This window comes from Plutella xylostella, chromosome Z, assembly GCF_932276165.1.
Source record: "Plutella xylostella chromosome Z, ilPluXylo3.1, whole genome shotgun sequence".
NCBI lineage: Eukaryota > Metazoa > Arthropoda > Insecta > Lepidoptera > Plutellidae > Plutella > Plutella xylostella.
In genome coordinates, this window is record NC_064012.1 from 4,663,119 (window position 1) to 4,688,798 (window position 25,680).

The following is a 25,680-nucleotide window of genomic DNA, read 5'->3' on the forward strand; positions in this document are numbered from 1 at the left end:
GGCGGGGGGCAGGGGCGCGGCGACTGCGCCCGCGCATACAGCCGCCTCCTGTGTTCCTCCACGTCACCACCAACAGATGGCAGCACCGTACTCAGCCTCAAATAGGTAAACTCAAATAAAAGCCTGCTTTCTAAAACGAACGGCTATGTGGCGCTCAGGCAATGACTAATCAATACGATACGATATGGTGACGATAATGAAAACCTTGATTTCCTACTGAAGTAACTATTGTTGATCCTTTACTTACATGTTTGTAATTAAGTATCACAAAGAGAGGGCGACATTTCAAATCTATTTTAATCCTATTGGATAACTTAATCCCATGAGTAGAATTAATGATGATAGCTACCTCGGTATGAAGCTAAAAATATTTCCTGTCAATCGACGATATGTAGAATATGTAGATTGATTGTACATAACGTTATTGATAATCAGAAGCGTTGAGGTTCTAATCTAAGAACAAAGAGTAAAACGTTATACTTAAATAACTAATTTCATTATTTACTTATATTAAATAATTAATATAATTTCGCCATACAATGTACCTACCTACTTACCTAAACTGAGATGACTCCTTCATACAAATAATGCCATCAAAATCACGATAATCTCCAACCACACAGGAGTCTTTAAAAGAACCGCTACATAATATGCTTGATTAGCAAAGTTCGAAAATATGTGCAGGAAGGCTGGTACATAGTCATCTTCATGAGTAGGTACCAACCGGGCTCTGACGGTACCGTAGGTAAGGCGGTAGTGAAGCTGCTTCCGAAACTGGGGGCCGCGGGTTCGAATCCCGCCCAGTGCAAACATTTGTGTTTGCCTTGTGTCTGGTTGTCGTTTATATATTCAATGATGTTGATTCTGAAGGCAGAAATTCTAATTTTAACGCGGTCAAACTAAAAAAATTGCTAGCATAAAATGACATTTACGGAAAAAATCATAGAGTCGAATTTTAAACAAAGAAATTAAGGTTTTGACATCGCTAAATTTAAAATTTCTGCCTTCAGAATCGATATCAATATGTATCTATCTATGTAATTGTGTAGATATATATGATGTCCGACACCCATAACACAGGTTCTGCCTAGCTTAGGGTCGGATGGCCGTGTGTGAGATGTCCCTACATATTTATTTATTTAAGAACAGCTATAAATACCCAATTAAATACCACATCTTCCTAAGCTTCGATCAATGCCCATTATGCTGGTTTATTAATGATGATGATGATGATGTCCTCCACGACGTGTCCGTCGACGGCGACACCTTGTCAGTTCCTGGCATGTGCTCGTACGTGGCTTGCGAAGCCGAACTTGGTCTTAAACGTGCGGCTACAGATGTTGCACTGTAACTGTCCGCTCGTGTTGTAGGTGTAGTTGTAGGACACCTTGGGACGAGTTTTCCGAGCGTGGCGTTTAGCTTCGAGTTCCTTGAGTCGGGCATCTTCGAACCTGGCCGTTCCTGTTTTAACTGCCTTTCTCCACTCCGATCGCATCAAGGCATCACTCTCCCATGTATCACAGGACATTCCACAAGACGTTAGATGTCGTTTTAGGACGTCCTTGTATCTCAGGTATTGCCCACCAGGCTTACGTTTTCCACAAGATAGCTCCGAGTAGAAGACGGATTTAGGCATTCGTGAGTCTTCCATGCGTACAAGGTGTCCACACCATCTTAACTGCCCCTTCATCAGGAGACATTCCATCCCGGCTATATGGGCACGACGCAGCACCTCGGAGTTCGGGACGCGATCTTGCCATTTGACCCGTAATATGGCGCGAAGACATCTTAAGTGAAAGGTGTCCAGACGCTTAATATCAGCTTTGTATAGACACCATGTCTCCGACGCATACAACAAAAGGGGCAGTATGATTGCTTTATACACTGATATTTTTGTGTGAAGATGTAGGTCATGAGATTTCCAAACTCTCTGGTTGAGTCTACCAAAGGCCGCAGCGGCACTGGCAATTCTCGCAGCAATTTCGGACTCGAGGCGGTTATCGTCACGTATCAGTGTTCCGAGGTATCGGAAGGTTCGCACCTCTTCCAGCGGCTTTCCGCCCAGTAGTACAGCAGTGTCGGACGCAGATGTACCTCTTACGGGCTGCTTCAATATTTGTGTTTTCGACACGCTTATCACTAGGCCAAATTTGCGACATGACTCGTCTAGTTTATCCAGATATTGCTGCAGGTTGCTGATACTGTCGGCCATAAGGCAGACGTCGTCGGCATACAGGACCTCGAGCGCGTTCTTCCTTTCAATTTTGCGTTTAGATCTGAAACGACTTAGATCAAATACGTTCTTATCTGACCTGACATTAATTTGTATCTGTTCATTGCAGTTCTTTAAGGCATCCGTCATGACTGCAGCGAAGTAGAGGGCAAAGAGCGTCGGAGCCATAACACAGCCTTGCTTAACACCGCTGGAGACTGGGAATTGTTTCGTAAATTCACTTTCATGTCGAACCCTTGCCATCATACCTTCGTGAAATTGGCGTACTAGGTTTGTGAATTTTGCGGGGCAACCAGCCTTCTCCAGTATTGTCCACAAGGCGGTTCTTGGTACTCTATCAAACGCCTTCTCTAGGTCGACAAAACACATGTAGAGGTTGCGGTGTTGCTCAAGGCTTTTTTCTTGAATTTGCTTGACTATAAATATAGCATCAACCGTGCCTCGGTTGGGGCGAAAACCACACTGGCTCTCCGGAAGAATGCGCTCAGCCAATACATTAAGACGCCTATTAATTATGTGTGATAAGATCTTGCCAGCTGCAGAGAGAAGTGAGATGCCTCTGTAAGAGCCGCATTCTGATAGGTGTCCTTTTCCTTTGTATAGCTTGCAGATGGAGGCGTCCTTCCAGTCTTGAGGTATAATTTCCGTTTCCCAAATGTGTAGAACCAGTTCAAATAGTCTGTTCTTTATATTAGGTCCTCCGTATTTGAAAACTTCTGAAGGTAGACTATCTGAGCCAGGAGACTTGCCATTTTTCAGCCTTTGGGTCGCTTCATGGAACTCAGTGAAAGTCGGCGGTACATCAAGTTCTGACGCTATGGGCAGGTTTTCTAGTGTGCTTATATAGGACAGATCCGCTCCTTGCGTACCGGGATTCAAAACATCGATGAAATGTTCTGCCCAACGGAGGAGTACTTCTGTAGAATCAGTCAGTCGTGTGGTTTTGTCTTTTGAGAAAACTGGTGCAGTTTTCTTGCATCTAGGTCCGAAGACACATTTAAGGCCCTCAAAGAACTTTGCGGTCTGATTGCTGTCAGCAAGACGTTGTAGTTCCTCAGATTTTGACTTCCACCACCGATTTTTCAGCTCACGAATTTTAACTTTGAGTCCCTGCAGTACAGCTCTACGATGTATAGTACTGATTGGTTTTTTCAAAGCGCGTCTCGAGTCTTCTACAAGTCTCTGTATTTCAGCATCAGAATCATCGAACCAGTCTTGGTTTTTCTTCTGCGGTTTTCCGATTACTCGTAGGGAAACTTCATGAAGGGTTTTTGCATATAAGCGCCATTCTTCGTCAATTGACGCGCTTTCCAGCGGAAGGTTTGCTTCACCAAATTCAGCATCAAGTTCACGCCGCGTTTCTTCGTTATGAACCAGATTGGCAAACGCTAATCGCGTGGGGATTTTGTGCTCACTTCTGCGTGGAGGCTTGATGTTCAGCCTCATTTTGGATCTTATAAGACGGTGATCTGTCCACCCTTGGGCTCCTCGCATGGCCCTTGTAATGAGTACATCTTTCAGATCCTCTCTTCGAACTATGATGTAGTCTAGCAAGTGCCAGTGCTTCGAGCGTGGATGCATCCATGACGTCTTGTATTTTTCAGGGAGTCGGAAGTGTGTGTTGGTAATGCTGAGGTTAAATTCGGCACATAGAGTCAGTAGGGCTGTTCCGTTGGAGTTGCATTTTCCAATGCCATGCCGACCCAACACATCTTTCCAGGCGTAAAACTCCATACCAACACGCGCGTTAAAGTCACCGAGCAAAATAAGTTTATCGCACGACGGTATAGCTTGCAGTGCGTCTCGTAGGTCTTCATAAAACTGAACTTTGTCATCATCATTTGAGGTCAGCGTGGGGGCGTATACACTTACTAAATGTAGGTATTTTCGGTGAGCCAGGTGAAGACGTAGTGTCATGAGCCTGTCATTGATTCCTTTTGGAGGCTCCACTAGAGATCTTGCTATTGTATTCTTTACTGCGAACCCAACTCCACTTCCAGCTTTTTCGGTTGCGGGCTTCCCCACCCAGTAGTAAGTATAACCACCTCGTGCTTCACAGAGCTCCCCACTTTCCGACAGATGTGTCTCACTGATTGCGGCTATGTCAATATTATAGCGGGCTAGTTCGCGAGCTATAAGCGCAGTTTTCCTCTCCGGGCACAGGTTTTTCTCACTATCCAGAAGCGTTCTCACGTTCCAGGTAGCTATATTGATATTGTTATTATGTATTTGTCTCTTTTGACCGCGATTGGTTGGTGCCCAAATGACCGCGGTTTGCCATCTGGGTGAAAGGCGAGACGGACTATGTATAGGCCACCTTTTCTAGGCCCCTCCCCTGATTGGGGAAAGCAGAGCGATCCTAAATAGGGCTGCTTTGTCATCAGGCGTGCTGCCGAACCTGTTTTCCCGTCTCAGTCGAATCCAGGAGCGACCACTCTCGCCTGACCGCCTACGTGCAGAGAATCAACTAGGAACCGGACCCACCCGCCCGAATTCCTTCCGCCAACGCTCCATCGCCGCAGGGCTTGCACAATCTTGAGTCCAGTTGAACTGCCAGGTGTCATCAGCGCGTGAATATATTATAGTGGGTGAACACATGCGCAGGTGCAAACCCACTCTCTCGTCTTGATCTTCAGGTGATCAATGGAACGGCGAGCCGATACGACTGATCAGAAGGATAAGATGCATCAGACCTTTTAGGGGGCATTTAGTCCCCAAGGCCGCTGGTAGCCTCTTCCAGTCTATGACCAGGGAGTAGTTATTCAGCTGGTTTATTAAGATTTAGTATCGGCGATATTATTAATTGGGTATTGGAGGCCTAACTACATACTTGTTGCCTTGTTCAGTGGGAGATATCTACGACTTCCTCTTTTAACGTTGTTTGTCTATCGTAGAACGAATCGTGGAAATTGGAGCCGTATTACGTCCAACCTTGCCAATACCTAAATATTTTACCATTTTTAAAAACCAGCCAAGTGCGTTTCGGACTGGCGCATTAAGAGTTCCATACCATTACCTACATAGAACCTATACCTAAACGACCTAGCTTTATAGTAACCGTAACTGATCACTGAGGTTAAGCAACACATGGCACGGTCAGCCATTGGATGGGTGATCGATTTCAGCCATTTCAGGTGATTCTTTTCTGGTCGCTTCCGTACTACGGACGGCACGTTAAGCCGTGGGTCCCGGTTGTTGCTTCGGCAGCAGTCGTTAAGCCTAGTCAGAGGCCTTGGGCACCTTCAAAACATCTGACAGTCGATATCCACTTACCCGACAACACTCTCAGCACAAGCTTGCTTGAGTTGAGGTGAGGATCAACCATCCCGCACTAGGCTAGCGTCTGCAGCAACACCCCTTATTATAAAGCGTTGACTAAAATTTAGTCCTGGTTTAGAACTGGTTTTGGTCCAGAGAGATTTCATACAGGCTAGGGTTCTAAAGCACGGGCGCAAGACGCGCACGATAAACGTGACAAAAGTTTTGCATCGCTGTCACTCTGTGCGTCTTTTGTCATGTATTGACTTGCGCTCCGTGCTAGGCTAGCAGAACTAGTTATAACTATACTTACAATCTTTAGTCTAAGTATTATAAAGAAGAAGAAATACAATGTAAGTTCCGAGTTATGAATAAAAGAGTGGTGTTTATACATTTAATATACTAATTATTTATTCAACTTTTCTACACAGAACTAAGTATAGGTCGATCGATAGGTACCTACGGCCGTTTGAAATTATTTTTATCAGATTTATATGACATATATGTCAAATTATCGCTGTAGGTTACTCCATAAACGGTAATTACATTAATTAATAATTAAGGCTTTATCTGTGATACCACCCTTAAATGATTAACATTAATTTAATTATTGGTACATTCTATTTTAAATAACCTTAGATTATACTGATGTATAATCAAATTTAATATACCTATATATCATTGTAATTTAATTTTAGGTAGGTAATTAGTAAAGTTGCAAAGGTATGCGAAAAGAGTGTCAGAAAGAAGCTATTGATTATTTGACACTTGTGTTAAACTCTGATTACCTTATCAAAGAGAAGATTGCATTGATTGAATCAAAGTTGGCTATAATGCAGACGTAATTTCATAGATTAAATATTTATAAGTCTATTATAAGTACATACTATGATTGACGTTACAAAATCTTTACTAAAATATTATCTGTCGTTTGAATTATAATATTATTATACTATATATTTTAGTATTTAAAGTTTAAAGCTACGCATCAATACAATAATAATAATTCACTTAAGGGTGGCATTTATAACATTAAATACAATACCTTTTTATTTACTTTTACTTAAGGTATAAAGCAATGTGGATAAATATTATCAAGCAAGTAGCAGTTTTCGCTTTTTTTTTATTTGGCCATAAATCCACCCCCAATATTTAAAAAATTACATAATTAAATTTCATCCTATTTAATTCTAACATGTAACATCAGGTTATTTTCCATTCGTCATTATTTCTAGATCTAATTCTTAGAATAATAATAAACTTGATGCAGAATTTCTCAAAATTACCACAAACCTAGTAAATAGCTGTGCAATAATGGTGTATTTTATCAGTTAACGGTTTCTGCCCGCTGATGGCTATCACGGAACAAATAGTTTAATAAAATTGAGCAAAACATAATACAGAATGTTATAAATTTATATAGAAAGTAAACGAACAAGGTCACACAGCTTATCATGAACCATATTCAGTCCTAGAATCTTCAGTCATAAAATCACGCCGAGAAAACCAACTCATCATGAATAAGAATCTTTTTGAGTATTTACAATAGTTGTTTCTAGTGACAAGGTGTGTGGCCCTTCGGTTTACAATTATTTTTTATCAACATCCTGTAGATGAAATAATTATTAAATTCCACCTCAAACTTCGGGTAAATATCGCGGGCCTACAAACCGTAAATAACAAATTTGACCTTAACGCACTATCACTTATCCTTCAATGACCCCAATATCTCTAAGGTAAATATTTTCCATGTATAGACACTCAAGTGTTTAGTTTAATCATGTATTTACAATAATTAGGATGCAACGTGGACAATTTTACTAATCACGGGCTATAAGGCAAATACGGACCCGGTGATAAAATATATAGTTGTTATTTAAATTAATATTCATGTGACATTTCTTTTAGTGATGAACAGACAAAATAGGAGTATTAACATTAGTGCTTAGTCACATCTAGTAGAAGACAAGATAAGTTTAAGAAGAGAACAAGGAGCGAAGAATTAAACTAGCTAATAGAAAATTGTGATTTTTCAGATTGGTAAGTAAATAGTTTTAAATTGTACACATTAAATAATTTGACCTGACACTGTGAATCGTCTAAAAATACGCATTTATGGATGGTTGCTGTATGCGATCTTAATCCAAAATCTACAAATACTATAATAAATTCTGAAGCACCACAACTTAAATTAGTGCTGTCAAAACCTTTAAATTTGGAATTGTTGCTCTAACTCAGGGTGATTTGCATTACAAAGTTAATCAAAATTTAATACATTAGGATATAGATTTAATTTTGATTACTTAACTTTGTTGTTAATTTCAGAGCAAGGGGTCACAGATTTAATTTTGTTTAACTTTGTTGTGAAAGCCATCCTTAATTTAGCTTTTAGATTATGATCACATACAGGAACTGATATATATTTTATGTTACATTAATCTAAAATTTACCTACAGCACATCTCATCAAAACAAAACGGGCAAATAATCACAGCGAGCCGCGCAGCCGAGTGGCAACCCAACAACCGATAGGTAAGCGTAAAAAAAAATCAACAGCTAAAAAAAATACAATAATAAAACAGCCACTGTCGATTTTCCGCGTGACGTCATCGAATTTCATTATCAACTTTATTGTCTACGACATTTAATAACCGGAATGAGTAGATCCATCGCACTCGAGACAGTAAGCTTCGCGGGTACATTACAGAGTCATTTTATTGGAGCACACAGGCGGCGCTGCGCAGTTTCTCTTCATACTAACTGAAGAGTTGTTCGGTGGCCCTCTCGAGCTCCCAGTCGTAGGTGGACAGGGCCACGCGGGCCTGATGCTCGTCTACGCCCATGTCCAGGAGCCTCTGGACCTTGGCGTTGAAGTCGTAGATGGTGTTGGGTCCGCCGGCGTACACGTTGGTCCAGTGGCGCGCCGTGAGGTCGAACAGTTTGGGGTTGTCGCGGAACTGCTTGGCCACGACGGCGTCCTGCGGGTCGTTGGGTTCCGCAGCCGACATGAGCGCCTGGAGCGACAGCAGGACAGTCCGCAGCGTCAGCGCCGCCGCCCATTGGTCCTTCAGGATGTCCAGGCAGATGGCGCCGGTCACTGACGACACGTTCGGATGCCAGATTTTGGTCACGAACCGGATCTGGAAGGAGAGACGGGGCTGTTAGTTTCGGCTGTCAGTTACGTGCAAAAGTAATTGTCTGAATTTCAACTAAAAATGATTCACAGCTGGAAATTTAACGTAGGTTTCTCAGGTAGGTAGGTGGCCAAAATACTATGTTATCACAATTCAGCCAACCTCATGCAGCCATTTTTTTGCATCTATTTATACGTATTTATAATCAGCTTTCCGGAAACCAAAGTTTGTAAAAGTTAAGTTTAATTGGTGTTAAAAACACTAATGGAAAGTGCTCAACATTTTGTTTAAAGTTTCTGTATTTTTTGTGGTTCAATTTCTACTTTAACAATAACATCTATTATGTATTTTAATATTTGCAGAACCGAAAATAGAAGAAGGGTTATAAGTTATAATGTATTTGAAACTTTAGGCTTTGTCTTTTTTTATTTATTGTGTTGTAGGTATTTGTAATTTCCAAATTGGTAAACAAAATTTCAAAGCACTTATTTTTAATGGAAGCAATAGGAATGATGTTTGTTTATTAACTATCCAACTTTTGTGAAGTTATGTTGAAATTTAAGGATTTATTAATACAGTTAGGCAATTATATCTATTTGTATCGCCCACTATATAAGGGTGAATAAGGTCACGTTAAATATTACTGAGCATGGCCAGTTCCAAACTTGTGACTAAAATAAATAAATCAATATCGCTGCATCACAGGTGGGGTCAGCTGGCCACCCAGCCCGTGTGGCGCAGCTTCTGATTCACGGGTTCCTTATCCACGTAGATAAACGTATCCCGATTAACGCTATATCGCGATTAGCCATAAATAATGCGTTGTGTTTAAAGGAACGGGTATTAAACGAGTAGAGAGTAGACCCGTGTCGCGGGCGCAAGAACGGTAACTTAGCTTTTTTGACGATAATTTTAAAATTAATAATATGTTTCATTAGTCATAATAGGACTAGGCCTAAACCCTTCCTTCATTGGAAGGAGACCCGTGCCCCAGCAGTGGGGACGTGATGACCAATAAGTGGACGAAATGGGAAAGTTGACGAAATGGATAAGTAATCAAAATAGGAGAGAAGACGTGGTGCCGCCCCTGAATGGATTAGTCATTATCGAAAATGAATCAAGTGTAGACACGGTTGAACTCTGTTGTAGGCATATATTATGATAGCATTGGGTGTATCTTTTCCGGTACGATAGCCTTCCATGGTACAGGCCGAAATAAATAAAAAACAATAAATTGAACAGAAATAAGATGGTGGATACTGAAGGATTGCGCAGGAGTTTAACAATATTTATTGGTTGATCTGGAATATCTTGATGACATTTTCGTGACTACTTTTCGTGCTAATTTTATAAATGACCAACCCCCGACGAACTGCCAACAAGAGACTTGCATGCGTCATCGTGACACTCAAATTTTTACTTCGAGTATCACGATGACGCTTGCATTTCTCTTGTAAAATGGCAATTCGCTCTACAAATTCGGAGACAAGAATATTCACCTTGGGCGGATTGAACGGGTATGTTTCAGGTACTTTGATCTCTAGCACGAATGTGCCTCCCTCGTAGGGGGTGTCCGAGGGGCCCGCGATCTCGCCCTTCAGCTCCGTCAGACCATCGTTCACCAGCTCCAGCTTTATTGAACCGCCAACCACCTGCAAGTTCATAAAAATAAAGTTAAAGCGGTGAATTGATAAGACGCATGAGTTTTTTGCAATTTCATTGATCGATTTTCGCCTCGCACACCGCTCCGCTCCGCTAGCCCGCTCCGCTCCGGTGGACAGGCAGCTTTAGGCTGCGTTCCCCAGTTAAGGAAACTGCGCTCCGCCGACATATATGATAAAAAAATTCATAGTATTATGATAAGGGGTAAAATACACTAACTTAGATTTTACATGTGAGCGTCAAGATAGACGTCGGTATGTAGCTGTATATTTTTACGTTAACATAGAATATTTAACGTTAACGCAGACGATACTTTATACACTACATGAAGATGAAAACACATAGTTAAACCTACAGCTCAACTTCTGTTGTCAAGCAAAAGGCTCTCTAGCAAATTGAAAATCAATACAAACAAAACTAAAATAGCATCTGTAACTGGAGCAATGGAAGCTACTTTCCAAGCTTAATTGATATATCTATCTAGTTAGATCTATAGGTATATTGAGAAATTACTATTTGATTGGGTAACTGGATAAATTGACCAATCAGGACTTCTCTTGTGCGTAACTCAGCTATTGATCAAGCAATTTTATAACAAGTCCTTGAAGTTCTCTTCTCGGTTGCCACGATGTAGGTACCTATTTGATGGAGGGTTTCAATATCCTATCTACTTAAGAACTTGGTAACAGTTAATTTGAAAGTATAATTATATGTGTCTTGTAAAAATATATGTAATACTTACATATTTATTTTCAATTACATTGTTTTTTTCTTAATTCTAGATTTGTTAAATAGATATTAAATTATACTAGGTATGATACGTGATATTTGCATAAAATAGATGCAATCGTTATTTAATCTTCAAGCGCAGCTTGTTTAGGTTTTTAGGTGTCAGACAAGGACTTCATACTATGCATATGAAGAGATTCACTAGGAAATTGAATATAAAATGAAATTTAGAAATTATTATTTATTTGTATAATTTCACTACAATTTTTGCATAATGCATAATATTATGTATGTATTTATAAATTTTGGTAAGTATAATTGTTGATTTTAGTGATAACACAGTTAAAATTTAGCTCGCAGTAGCCTTCGCAAGTCAAATTCTCACTGAAATTAGTGAGACTAAGGAGATATCAAAAATGGCTTAGCAATAAGGTGTAGATACAGTTTTACAGCTGTTTTTGACACCCTAGAATCTTTGTATGGATTTGCTAAATGATACCTTTTTAGATATTGAAATCAGTGAATAGTCATTTTGAACTTGAAACACTTGGTGCTAGACACAATATATCCCCTATTCTCAAAGCATCCCTCCCTATCATCTATTATTTATAAAGAACTCTGGATTTTTTCTTAACTTTATTACTAATTTATTTATTTATGAAAACCATATTATTATGTAAATTTTAACAGCATAATATGATTTTATAGTCCTAAATAAAATAAAGGAAAACCATTATATTGAGATTTAAACCAGCACAGCATAATACATTACATAGAAATTAGGTACATTGCTCATATCATCATCCGACCCATCACATCCCCACTGCTGGGGCACGGGTCATTGCTCACTAATTCGTAAAAATGTGATAATGTAGTAAACATAAAAGAAAAATTCAAATCTCATAAAAGAAAAACTCATTTGTCCAAACAAACAAACAGTGTAATTAGTCTCAACTTCATGATTAAATATTACTACCAACTAGTCTGTTTGTATGTTTCCAAAAATGAGTTCGCAATAACCCTACAGGTGTAAAGACACTATGGTCTATAATTACAGTTTATTTATTTATATTATATAGTTGTATCCACAACTCAGTTACAATTTCTTAGGTAACACAATGATGTTACAACTCAATTTATAGCTATTAAAATAAATTGTGGATTTTATATGACTAAGACAATAACCCTCCAGTCTTCGAGGATGCTCATGGTTTTCAGTGGATTTTATAGGCTGTGTGTGCATTTTGGGATGCTGATATGCAAATAACATAGTCATTGGTATACCACACAGGTATACCATGGTGCATTTTTGCATCTGTATAAAATAAAGCATCAAACTTATCACATTATTTGTGTATAGTGTGTGTATCAATCCAATTAGTCTGATGTTGGACTTTATCCATCTCACAAAATGTCTACACAGTAAATAAAAAGTAACATTGTTTAGCATTGCCAAATGTCACAAAGGAACAACAAAGGACAGGATTACCATTAATGTATCTGCATTTAGGTAGTTATTATTTTATTAGGTACGTGCAAATAAATTGCAGAAAGTTTCAATATTTTTTATTTAATGTTAACAATGTTTAATCCAAACTAAGTAGGTTTTATTTTTTAACAATAAAGCATGAAGATATTGAGAATATAAAACAAATTGTAAATTTTAAAGACACTATCCATTAGGTAGGTATCTACGTACTTGATTTCCCTAACATGTGTTTTAGACATAAACCAAATGTGTAAACAATGATGTGTAAAAAGTGCTGAATCATTCAAATAGTCCATATTTTATGGTATTAGACAAGATGAGCCAATTTGAAAAGTCCAGAAGATCTAGCTAACCATAATGTTGTGAAATTACAACATACGACATTTGGATAAAAGTGCAAGTAAGTCTACAAACCCCTCATGATGAAAATTTTAAATTCGACATCAAACATACCTCTTCGCTTTTCATGACCTCCTTGAATTCACGCTTTATACGTTTAGCTGCTATATTAGCCATTTTTATCACTGGATAATTTGTAAATTATTCAAGGGAGCAGTAAAAAATATTTGAAAAGGAGTAGGTAAATGTGAAATTGTGAAACATGAAACGAAATAGGTTCACAGATAACTTATATTATCTATGCTCTTTGACCATTCGTACAGAGTAGTTTTTTCTGCTGGACCTTGGAATAATTACTGCGGCTCAGAATATGTTTTGTATGTTAAGTTTGCTGGACTATACGATATGAGGACAGACGATGCATTGTAGCTTATCACGGCCTCTCACTACACCACGAAAGCAGCCACTCATCCACCGGCAGTAATAATGAGAACTTGAAAATATTTGTAACTTATTTTTATTTCGATTATGATTATAATATCGTTCCGTTACTTGCACATCCCTATAATACCAAAGACAATACAGAGCAACAACAGAATATACAACAAGATCGCAGTCGTCACAGAATACGGTGGAGAAATACTGAAATGGAAAATGGAACTTTGTAGAGGATGGTCGATTACTAGCGGAGGTGTTGCTTTGTACATAAATAAATTTTCTTAAGTCCGTGAAGCCTTCCCATAACTAAACATTGATACGAAATGTTATTATTAGTTCGGTGATGAAACTTTTTTTGAGCTAAGTGTTAAATTTATTTGATAATGACCAGTGTCTTGAACAGGGAAAGAACAAAGTTATGCTAATTCCATTCGTAGCTACCGGAGTCCAGCTATGTTGTGCGTGCTCAGGATTCTTCGAGGTGCGTTATTTTGTTTTTATTTCATCTATAATAATAAGCAAATTACTCTACTTTGGTATTTTGTGTATACCCTTTGTCTTTACTACAAAGTTCACAAGAAGCCAAAATAATTCTAACGTACCTAGCTACATATTTACCTCTCTCTCATGTCGTTGTTTTTACAACAGTAACAGTTCCAGTAAGTAAAGAAAATCTTGTTTAATAGCTTTTGATAGAATGATCATAAAACAGTAAGCAATTCTTGTTTACAACTGTTGTTAGCTCCTTGTACTCAATGCTATTTTTATACTCGTAAGCACAATACAATTAACATAGTACTCAAATACTCTCTTTTTACATCCGTATATTATAATTATGTACAAACCAAACCAAGTTTTTAATAAGTAATATCATTTTGGCTCTCAACAGCAAATATATTTTATAAGTAAACAAGTCAAGAATCACATGCATCATCAAGTATTTTTTTACAAAATTACTGAAATACTAGAAAATGCTTCATATCAATGTAAGGTAAGGTATTTGTATTCAATACTGAATGAAAAGTGCAGTGAATGTCCCATTTTAAGACTTAAAGGAAAAGTTTATCATTCAAAATATTTCAAAATACATTATTATAGTGTATAATTTCACTCTCACACTCATTTACACCTTGTGCCATTGGACTTGCTTGCGGGTAGGCAGAGGCACAACACTGCACCCACTTTTTGCCATTGTAATAGAGTCAAGACAATTTCTTTATGGAGTGCTAGAGTTCAGAGTTTATATATGTAAAAAACGATCGTGAATAAAAATATACAATGTGTTGTTTTTCGAACCTGACAAACTTTAAGGGTAGATTCTACGAGTAATTTCATTGAGAAAAAACCCCCATATGTGGGGTCAAATCTCAATATTCTAGAAATGGGGGCCATTTTAAAGTTTTAGATGATTAGTTTTTTCTTCTTCTTCATAAAAATCATATCTCTAGATTTAAACGCCCTACGGACATAAAATAAAATTCTTTTATCTGCAAAAAGTCATCTCTATCCAAAAAAATATCAAAATTTGCTAAAAAGTTACATAAAATAAGTTAAAAACAACTAAACTAGTTTTTTTGACAATAAAAAACAGCAAAAATTTTCATTTTACTTGAATTACTTTGAAAATAGCCCTCCTTTGATGGCATCTTTTAAAAGTATTTGAGTTAAGCTAAACAATTATACCAAAACTGTATCTCTACGTCGAGACAGTCAAGAATTATTGAAAGTCCAAACACACCTAACGGAGCTCAGGTAAGTTGATTTCCTTTATAGTTAGATAAAAGCATTTTATTTTATGTCCGTAGAGCGGTGGTAGCTCAGTCGGGTAAGAGAGTGGTGGTAGCTCAGTCGGGTAAGCGCCCGCTTCTCACGCAAGAGATGCGGGTTCGATCCCGGCGCTGACATGTACCAATGAGTTCTTTTAACTTAAGTACAATGTATACCAACGCTCTTACGGTGAAGGAAAACATCGTGAGGAAACCTGCATATCTAGACTTAGCACACCTAGATATGTAAATGAAAGTTTTTCGGGTGACTCAAGACAACAATACAGAGACCCTACCTTATGTATTAGGTACCTACATATAATTATAATATTAAACTATATTGACATACTACTCTTCAAGCCCTATGTTGATTAGGGATCCAAGGACCTGATGATGATGAAACTATATTGGTGTATGTATCTGTATTTTATATTTAAATTATGAGATATTACATATTTTACCCTCAAATTCATAGACACTATTGTAAATTTACAACAAGGTTTAAATTTAAGTACCTTGAATCGTACTAGTGTCGACTAGTTTCGACTCTTTACGTCAGTCAAAAAGTTAAATCTCGTATATCACAACGTTAATTTTAAACTTACTTTATAGTATCTAAAATCACTATGAATTTGGGGGATAGTCTTCAACTTACTTATTTTTGATTGTTTTTTTTTTTTTCTTCAGACTATAAAATTGTATAATTTTCAGTTTTACAATGTCATTAAGTCACTGTTTCATCTTAGTTAAAATTAAGTGCCTAAATTAGAAAAATGTGAAAACCTGTTATTCGCTTGAAATGTCATATAACCCCCATGTAACATAAACTTGTATTTTGCTGGTTGGTTTTCCAAATATAAATAAATAAATAAATAAATGGTCCTCATGTTGCCTGAAAATAAATGGTTATGGATGTCAATTCTGAAGGCACAAATTCTAATTTTAGTACATTCAATTTCAATACCTTAAATTCTTTATATAAAATTTGTCTCTATGAGTCTTTCCATATACCTATTTTTTATGGCTCATTTTCCACTGACAAAATGTAAAGTCTATCATTGCAAAAAATGTCATTGAAAAAAAAATTGTTGCTTCTTATGTCCATCTAACACATTCTAACATCATTATAAATTATTATAAGTCAATTGGTGGGACAACTGCCTAAAGTGCATTGGGATCAGAACAAAGCATAAAATCTCAGTTATCAATCTGCTTTTCTTCATTCCCATTCCCATGCATAGTATTTATAAAATTATCATAATCCATAGCTTTGTCGCGAGGGATTACTCAGATATTTAGTGGTGGTGACACACCAAGGGCATTGGCCACTAGCAGGCACACATAATATGTACAATAAAACCTGGATAAGTGGGATTTCAAGAGACCAATAATTTGGTTCCTGTTATAGCTAGGTCACATACAATTACACAAACAGAAATATTGTAGTAGTCCCAGTTATAGAGATTATGAATGTAATATATCTCTGTTACAGAGGTAAAATTATGTAAAGCTTGATTCAAATAATTTACAAGACTTCAGTAAAACGTAATAATGAAAATGAGTCTCAGCTTTAGTGGTAAAAATATTTAACCTGTCAAAATAGAGGTAACATTACCATTCAATTATTATTATTATTAAACATTAATTCCAGATATAACATCCATAGTAAATTAGTATTGTATAAATTATTATAAAATAAGAATCCCATTTAAAGAGGTTTGCTTGGTCTCACTAACAAGTAATCAAGTCCTAAAGTGCCGGGACTTCAGTATGAGTGTCAGTTATGGAGGTTTCCCACTTATCCAGGATTCACTGTATTATCTAACTTACAGATTAACTATTAATCGTGAATAAAAATATATATGATTGGTGACTCACGACAACTCTAAAGTCGTAGAGCTTTTTAATATTTTCAGCTGTAATTGATAGCGGTATTTTAAGAGAACCTACCTTAATTTAAAGATAAGAATTCAATTTATTTTCAGACAAAGTTTTCCCAAATTATAGTACACCCAATCAGTAAAAAAATTAAAATGAAATTGAGTGTTGGCAAGCTGAGGAGCAGTGATGCACCCATCAATACAGCCATTGTATCAACCGACCGTATCTTTTACTCGGTGCACGACGATCACTCACGCTTGTCATATTCAAACGATGGCCATGTTATAAATATATTGTCCGAAATAAATTTTCGTGATAAGACCTTCGGTACCTAATGTTAGAATAAGCTATATATGTAATTATTGTCCTGTTTCGGCTCTAAACCTTCGGAAATTGAAAAAAAAAACAAAATTTGGAAATAAAATCAAGATAATTCAGAAAGCATCGGATTACGACGTCGTGTATGTGTATATACCTGTGTTTTTTTATTATATGTGTGTATACCTACCCAGTAAAGTGTAGAGTCAGTCAGATATCTTCTTCTTCTTTTTCTTCTTCTAGTGCCTCTGCACTACTGGAGGTTGGCGGTGAGTTCTGCAGATATGAAAGAGTTATTTTTCCATTAGTAGACCCTATGTTGCAATAGTGTACTCAGTCCTAAATTAATTATCATGTCCTAATCTTAGAGTTATGAACCGAGTTTCGGCGCCAGAACAAGTTACAGTAAATGATCTGCATACAATACGGTCATACTGTATGCAAACTGCACGACACACCCAAGGCTTTCACGCTTGACCGCGGCTGGTAACGATGGCACGACGCGATCTGATCAAAGAATGTTGTTGTGCCTTAGCGTCGTCAATTAGGCGTCTTCTTGACTACGAAACGGATAAAACACGAACTCGTTTGTCAAAGAGCTGCTTCATTCTTCAAAGATAAACGAATAAAAGCCAAAGCGTATAACACGACACCGTCATATAAATTCAGAGGAAAATCGGCACACGATTCTGAGTATCTCAGTAAAGTGTATTGGTACAAATTATTAATGATAATTGTATTTTACATTAAAGTACGTTGTGTAATAATAACTGATATAATTAAAAAGTATGCTCAATAAAGTGTTAGTAAAGCCTAACGATCCAGAAATCAACAACAGCGATTTATTAACTGAAATTGCCTGCCTCGGTGAATTTCAAACATTGTGCTTTCCTACTGAAATAAGTAATGAAATGAACTTGTTACAGCAATCGGAAAATATCTGAAGCCTGAAGCCGGAACTCTCGAGTGCTCTTATCGCTTTTATTTCATAGTTTCATTTCCGGATCAGGTTACAGAACGTCCAGATTTACCGGGGCCGGTCCCTCATTTCTGTTCTCGATATTATCCAGCGGAATGATTCGATTATCAGCAACTATATTGAAAACAATCTATCAGTATTGCGTTTTTTCATAATGTTTATTGCTTTGCGTGGTATTCAATTTAGATGTAGCTTTCCTCTCCAAGTCTTCTATAACATAATGTCATAGTTGCTTCGACTCGGGAGACGGCTGGGGATAATCTTCTACGAGCATAATCCCCACGCCACAGCCTGGCCGGCTAACTCTCCTACGTCATTTTGGTTTTCGGTCAAACTTTACTCTACTGGAGGGATTGCCGGGATTATTATCTGGAAGTCAAATGAGACTGTCCGAGCTTGTCAGCTTAAATACTCACCATTATTTCTGTCCGTTTGATAGTTTTCAACTGCAGCTCAATAGTCATTAGCGAGCCCGTAATAACATTTTCAAATAATGATTAAAATGGAAGCTTGTTTTGAGTTTGGTTAAATGTAGCTCTGAAACTTTAGTTCACAAACACATTAGTGAATACAGTGCAGGTTTTGTACATTTTGTTAACCTTTTAATTTTGTAGACTGTATATACTGACACTGAGATTCATGAAGAGTCCATTATGTCCCTCCATCTCGGTGGTATCACATGCGATAACCATATTACTTGTACACTCTAGCGTCGATGTCCTCCGAGGATGATAATGTAATGTCGATACGATCGCGGCCCGTGTGTCGCATCAAAGTCAACCATAGACAATAGAACAACTGCTTGAATGCATAGGGCATTCAGAACAAGCAACCATTTAGCCGAACCAGGGGAACCTATGTACACATTCGTTGGCCTTTGTTAGTCCTAGACTCAAAGGACCCATAGTTGAAGCCAGTTCATAGCAATTCGGATATAGTCTCAAGTCATCAAGGAGAGTGATACGTGAATAGAATACCGGCATTGAGGTATCACCACAGATTACTATTAAGATGCGTCTGGCTTTAGAATCTCACTAGTAACGTTACATTTAGATATTGGCGGGTTAACATTTGGACTGCTCGGCCCTTCGTTTTGGTTTTAAATTTAATTTTGTGTTACATTTTTTTATAATTTTACGCGAGATACCTTCAGGAAACTATTTCTCTTACTTCGCAGGACATGTTTGTTATGTAGCGCTAGGTAATCTAGCAACCGCTAGACAGGCGACAAGCAACAGGCTAGTCGTGGTCGTGTCTTAAATCCTTTAAAAAATATTCTCCCTTACAATAAATACCATTTCCAACATTAAAAAAGTCTTGTAGTTGTTACCTTTCTCTTAGAACAATTAGTACTGGTGTTATATCCTGTCTCGTCTGATTGCCTCGAAGACTCCGGACATGTTTCCGCCGGTATTCCAGTCTGTGTGTCGGATATCCAGGAGGTGTTCATTAAGACGAACGAAGTTATTAGTTGCAACTTTATAATAAAGTGTTGATGTTAACACAAATCAATTTGCTCGTGCGTAAAAATGAGTTATATGGTCATACATTCGCTGGATCGCTACAAAGGCGTGGTTGATTCAAAAGTACCTAAGACATCTTTATTTTTGGCTTTTCGAAGTAACAAGCCGCCAACAGTACATTTAGCATAAATAGTTATTAGATTTTATGACGACTGTCCCTTGAAAATTCCTGCAAAAGGACCACCCGTGTAGGAAGTAAATAAGGTGATTTTACATATAATTATCTCATAATGATGCATGTATAATAATGTTGTCCATTGCTTGCAGGGTCGCCCGAGTAGTGAAGAGATGGTGAAGTGAAGGCGCGATGGTGGCGTGTGTGGTAGCCCTGCTTCTGCTGGGCGGGGCCGCCGGCTTTGACATATGTACGTATTATATACTCCTCATTCCTGTCCTTTCGTAGATATGTAAATGTGCTAAGTAGTTTAAGCCTGCAAAATTGCGAACATAATGTTTTTTTGTACTGGGAACACATTCATTATGTTTAGGTGCATTAGGTATACTGACGAAAGATGAGATCTTCATTATTTATTAAACCTTAAGCGAAAAAAGCGTTTTCCCTCAGAATAAAATAGACTTATGTTATTTATTTAGCTTTAACATTACTCACTGATATTCTAATATCTCGGCAAATCTTAGCACACGTACCTACCTAAAATTGGTTAAACTTTAACTATGTATATCACAAGTTGGTTTGAATGACACCCTGGCCTGCGTTTGCGCAATACTCTATAATTTATATACGTCTAGAATACAGCGGCAATGTGTCAGCGACACTGAGCACTAAGTCGTGAGTCAGACTTGGCCGCAACAGTCTTTAACTTGTCAAATTGACTGCATAAAAACGGCAATCGGAGACGAACATAACCAACACAATACTCGTATTGGCGATTCTGAGTAAAGACGTAAAATTTAAGTTAGCAATGTCGTGAATGTTACTACATAAATCTTAATTTCTACAGGGTGTTGCAAAAAGGGTATACTAAACCGAAACATACAGTGTGCAGTATGTTATATCTAAGCCTGGATATGAAATCAGAATGTCAAAATTCGCAAATAAAATAATTCTTTCTCCATAGTTAAAACTCACGTGACCAACAAAATTTCTTTTTTTGCATCAACCTGTATACTTCAATTTTAATTTTGACACTTACTAAAATCTACATTAAATGCAGAATGTGATGTTTACGGGCTTAACTATGTAGAGTTCCTTAGCAATTAGACTACAGTCGATCTAATTGATACAAAAAAAACACAAAATTATGAACTGTAGAGTATTGCTAATGAACGTTAGATGAGTTGATGCCTAGTCCGACAAACATTACCAAGATACGAGCACGCAACAACGGATGTCGGATTAAGCTATTTTCAAATCCAAGTAAGTCATTAATTCATTATATACATACGCGTGTAGGTACAAACTTATCGTACTTAGCTATACTCGTGTGGGGCCGTCCATTAATCACGTGAGGCTCAAAGGGGGGGGGTAGGGGGGACGGAAAACCTCACGAAACATCACGAGGGGGGAGGGGGGGGTCTCGTTAGATATCACGTGTATTAATTTTTTGTCAAAAAGCGAGCTATTTCTGAACCAAAATTTTGAACAGCGCAAAATTTTAACGAGTTGTATTATGACCTATATTTTTTCTAGTCAAAAATAGCCTTTGCATTGACTTCCAAAAAAATTCACGTGATCCAGGGAGGGGGAGGGGGGGTGGCCCCAAACCTCACCAAATATCACCAGGGGGGAGGGGGGGGTCAAAAAATGAGAAAAAGACCTCACGTGATTAATGGACGGCCCCTGTAACAAAAAAACCAAAATCTTATTCAAGTTCAAATTCATAATTAGCTCTCCTTTTGTCCGAATCTTTGAGTGCCTATTCAAGTATACATATTTGTTTTTGAATTGTTACATAAAATAAAAACAATGTCTACACACTCAAGCTTTATAAAAAAATAATAAAAAGTTCCTATGACGACTCCAGAGAATCATTAAATAGTAGTGTCAGTGAATTGAGTACTAGCTAGTCTTGACGTAAAACTTAGTTTTCGTAAAACCGTCGGTGTAGTCGCCCCCCGGGCCTACTTCGGCGGCAGTTAAGCAGTTGTACAACTCAGAATTCAGAGTGAACTTAAATAATTGATCACTTTTACGTACACATTGACTGAGGAAGCCATCTAGTAAAGGCTCTTATGCCCATTTCGTTATATTGAATCTTTTCGAACAGGTCAGGTTCGATCCTGTGTTTTCGACTTGAGTTAAATAGTAGTTAAGGTTGTTACAAAGATAAACTAGTGCTGATAATTAAAACAAAAACATAACGTCTTTCCAAAACAGTGCCCGGCTAGTATGTTTGTCATTCTAATGATTTTTTTTTGAACTTACCTCCTAATACCGACCGAGTACTTAGTAGGTATTAATAAAAAAAACTTGAATAAGTAATAGTTTAGTAAGTAGTTTAGACAATAATAAACTTATTGTCTAAACGGGTTCGATTCCCGGCTGGGGCAGATATTTGTTTAAACACAGATATTTTTACTCGGGTCTTGGTTGTTGATATTTATATTTAGTATCTATCTATCTATGTATTTGTGTAGATATATCAGCTGTCCGACACCCATAACACAGGTTCTGCCTAGCTTGGGGTCGGATGGCCGTGTGTGAGATGTCCCCACATATTATTATTATTATTATTTAATTCGAAAAACTTTTATTCTAGTACTATGAGTGTTGCTTAAGTCTTAACTTGAGTTCAAATCGATACTTTTAAACATTTTCCCTTCGGCACGTGCCCGTCCAACAAGAAGGCAATATTTTATTCAACAAACAATTAAAAAACCGACCCCGGTCATTATTTGTCAATTACCTCCTTAGGAATCGATTTAATAGGAAAGAAACTGCGACGTGAGCACCGCCTAATGGCAGGGCTACAATGAAAGTTAAACTACTACCTGGAATCTAGAAGTTAATTTAGCGTTTTTTTAATTTACCTCTACACTCTAGGTATAGTAAATTTCAATGAACTCTTATGCAATTGTGAGTTGTGTAGGTACAGTCAGCTGCATAAGTAGCTATACACTTTTGAACCTTGCAAACTCACAAACTGCTTGTTCATCCATTCAAATATTGACGTTACCAAAAGTGTATAGCTATTTATGCAGCTCACTGTACATAGAAGAAGCAGACAAAAGGAACATACGACTTTGTCTTAACTTGGTTCTTATTATTAATCTTCACAATTCTACTCGATATGTGGAGATGTAATCGAATTTCAAACATTTGCTATTTCTGCTTCGAGATTCCAATATCTGGAAGAGGTATAACATTAGATCTATCCAGGTCACAATCAGAATTTTTAAAGCTACCTTTACCTGTACACGTGGGCATTGTACATTTCTCTCACTTCACGTTACCTGTCTGACACTGTCAATATTCATTTACAAAATAAAAATAAATTCTCAAATACACAACGGATAAATTGATATTGATGTCGCTAAAAGTGTAGGCACAAGGCATGTGCTATATATTATTCAAGGCTTTAGTTTCGAAACAATTCGATAACGACAGCCCGAACAACGTCAATTTCTATATGCTATTTTACATTATAAATTTACAACGTAAGTTAGATACGATATTGAAAACAGTCGATATACTTTATCCATTTTGTAAGCGCTCTTACGACGTTTGTTGTCAGAGCAACTTGCACCTTCGGGCTTTTGGAATACCGCGAACTTTACTTCATAGTTTAGTGACAATTCAGTGAACTTTATGTCTAGGCAGTAAGGGCCATTTTCACGTGAACGTATTAGTGTCATAGATTTGCCCATAAAACGGATTTATTCAAGTCGTTTTCAGCATCTACGAGTATGATGTAAAATGTGGAAAATTACCAATATGTTGCGGGCTTATCGCAGAAAGCAAATGATTCGTTCAAAAGCTGTTTAAAGGTGTCGGAAAATATACTGCGAAGGTTTTCTATTTTCTTGCTTTCGACTTTTTTTCGGAAACTGTTCTCAACTGTTCACGAAAACCGAAAAGAAGTTTAAGTTGTAAAACGGGTTGTGTTACGTAGTATTGAATGGATATTTTTTTACTGTTCACGTTACATCTTAAGGTACCCTTAATTAATATAGTTATTATTAATTTAATTTATATTTATGATGAAATTCCGATTTTACGTATTAGCATTTAGGGCTAGAGTAGTTAGGAATCTCACACTAAAACCCTGAGCATAAAAATAATAGAATAAGATTGAACCACAAAATATTTAGTATGAATGTTGTTGGCAAACACGTCACCAATCTAAGTCCAGAGCCATCCACTCGGTCCAAACTAAATTCATCGCCGTGGGAGAAATTCCTTCATTGGGCGAATGAAATCAGAAATAACTATATCAGAAACTGTATACAATCAAAACTAACATGTGTAACAAAGTCGGAAGATCGCAAGTCCCGTGGCGACGGTCGCCTATTGTTTTCGATATTCGTCATATGTCGGGAACGGGTCGCAATGTATTCCATATTCCGTTTGATTAGCCGGGCACGTTTCCGGGAATATTTAAGACACACTGAATCGGCCCGAAGTTACGAGGGTACGCTCATTCAATAACGGTTATTAAAATCAATTTCTTCAATTCGTGGCTTGGAACTTTGATAAGTGAGACTCTCTCTCTTGTTAGTTGTTAAACAGTGTTCGGATTAATGAGCTTCTGTGGTTTAATAACTGCATTGTAAGATTTGTAAGTGATATTTTTATAGCGCCAATATATGAATTAATGCCTTAGTGATTGAGATCCTTTGATGATTAAGCTCCGTTAAACAATCATAAGAACATAATTATCAATTTTAAAACTACCTACATACAAAATGATCGAAGGCAAAGCTTACAAAGTGGACGGTAATTATTAGACGTGCATAAAAAGGCTTCTGGCATCATAATATGTTTGCGAACAAATGCGGGGTATGGCTATTTAATTATTGTTTACAAAGTTTGTACCTCCCTAATCCCTGAAAACGTTGGAAAACCGACCTTATTATGGAGGAAAATATGTTTTATGGCCGGCTCTGGTAACGGCACTTTAGTGCCGCGGTCCGTAGGTCCATACTATGAATGTAGATGGCTTAGTACATAATTAATGAAACTGTCTACCTGTGCCTTATTTAGGTATCCCGCGGGATGGTCTTATCGACGGTCTAGCTAGCTAGGTCCACAGACTTCTATTTTTATAACTGGAGTGAAAATTATCAGGAACTAGCAACTGTCCATTGGGATCTGAGCTGAGTGTATGCTTCCTACCAAGTAGGCTTGGATTGTATAATGGTGATTTCTAACTTTGTCATGCTATCCAAAAAAAAATGTGTTTATTTTGATACATTTCGTACATTTCTAGGTTTATAAATGTACAATATAGGTAGGCTATTTGTATCCGGTTATGAATGAATAGGCTCCGCTTTATAATGCCCAAACTGTTAGGAATTTACAGACATAAAGTACTTATGTAAATATTTATATCGAGGTTAAAATTAACGAAGTTAATCAGTATATTATACTAATAATGGCTTGTAAATGGAACTCTTCACATGTCAAATTAAAACGGTGTTTTCGGAGGAGGGGTGACATTTATTACTTTTTATCACGCAGTGTATGAGTATACTTCTGCAATATAATAACCCCTGCCCAGGGGTAGGTTACTCTTATTATTATTTTACCAGAAGTCTAAAAAGGGCAATATCTTGTGCACGAAAGTAGCCTTACTGACGTATCAACTGGGGGGTCACTCTCTAACTGCCAGTTTCTATAACTCTATCTACCGATGACTGGTAGTTTAATACTATCTTGATTCTTGACTCATTAAATGTTACAACCTCTCAAAATCGTATGAAAGTAACTAACAGTAACAGTCATCGGTAGATAGAGAGTTATTGCAACTGA

At 37.4% G+C, this 25,680-nt stretch overlaps 2 protein-coding genes across 2 annotated transcripts in view; one reads left to right on the forward strand and one right to left on the reverse strand.

Moving 5' to 3' along the window:
* Nucleotides 1-5,876: 5,876 nt before the first annotated feature.
* LOC105385355 (ubiquitin-conjugating enzyme E2-22 kDa) lies at nt 5,877-13,127 on the reverse strand. The gene is made up of 3 exons (XM_038121985.2): nt 12,958-13,127; nt 10,124-10,276; nt 5,877-8,630 (listed from the first exon to the last, which is right to left on the reverse strand). The coding sequence occupies exons 1-3, from the start codon at nt 13,018-13,020 to the stop codon at nt 8,247-8,249; spliced, it is 600 nt and encodes a 199-aa protein (XP_037977913.2). The 5' UTR covers nt 13,021-13,127; the 3' UTR covers nt 5,877-8,246.
* A 337-nt stretch (nt 13,128-13,464) lies between these two features.
* LOC105385332 (discoidin domain-containing receptor 2) overlaps nt 13,465-25,680 on the forward strand; it is a 50,141-nt gene continuing 37,925 nt past the window's right edge. Inside the window, exons 1-2 of the mRNA XM_048632582.1 lie at nt 13,465-13,762; nt 20,016-20,113. Of these exons, the coding sequence (XP_048488539.1) occupies nt 20,056-20,113 (58 nt within the window). The 5' untranslated portion in view covers nt 13,465-13,762; nt 20,016-20,055. The remainder of the gene's footprint in view (nt 13,763-20,015; nt 20,114-25,680) is intronic.

What these genes read in the sequence shown, in the direction of transcription:
- LOC105385355 (XM_038121985.2), bottom strand. Translation starts at nt 13,020, where the DNA reads ATGGCTAATATAGCAGCTAAACGTATAAAGCGTGAATTCAAGGAGGTC. An exon ending in AGGTCATGAAAAGCGAAGAG is followed by an intron (nt 10,277 to 12,957) that starts GTATGTTTGATG and finishes ATGAACTTGCAG; the next exon opens with GTGGTTGGCGGTTCAATAAA. An exon ending in ACCCGTTCAATCCGCCCAAG is followed by an intron (nt 8,631 to 10,123) that starts GTGAATATTCTT and finishes CTCTCCTTCCAG; the next exon opens with ATCCGGTTCGTGACCAAAAT.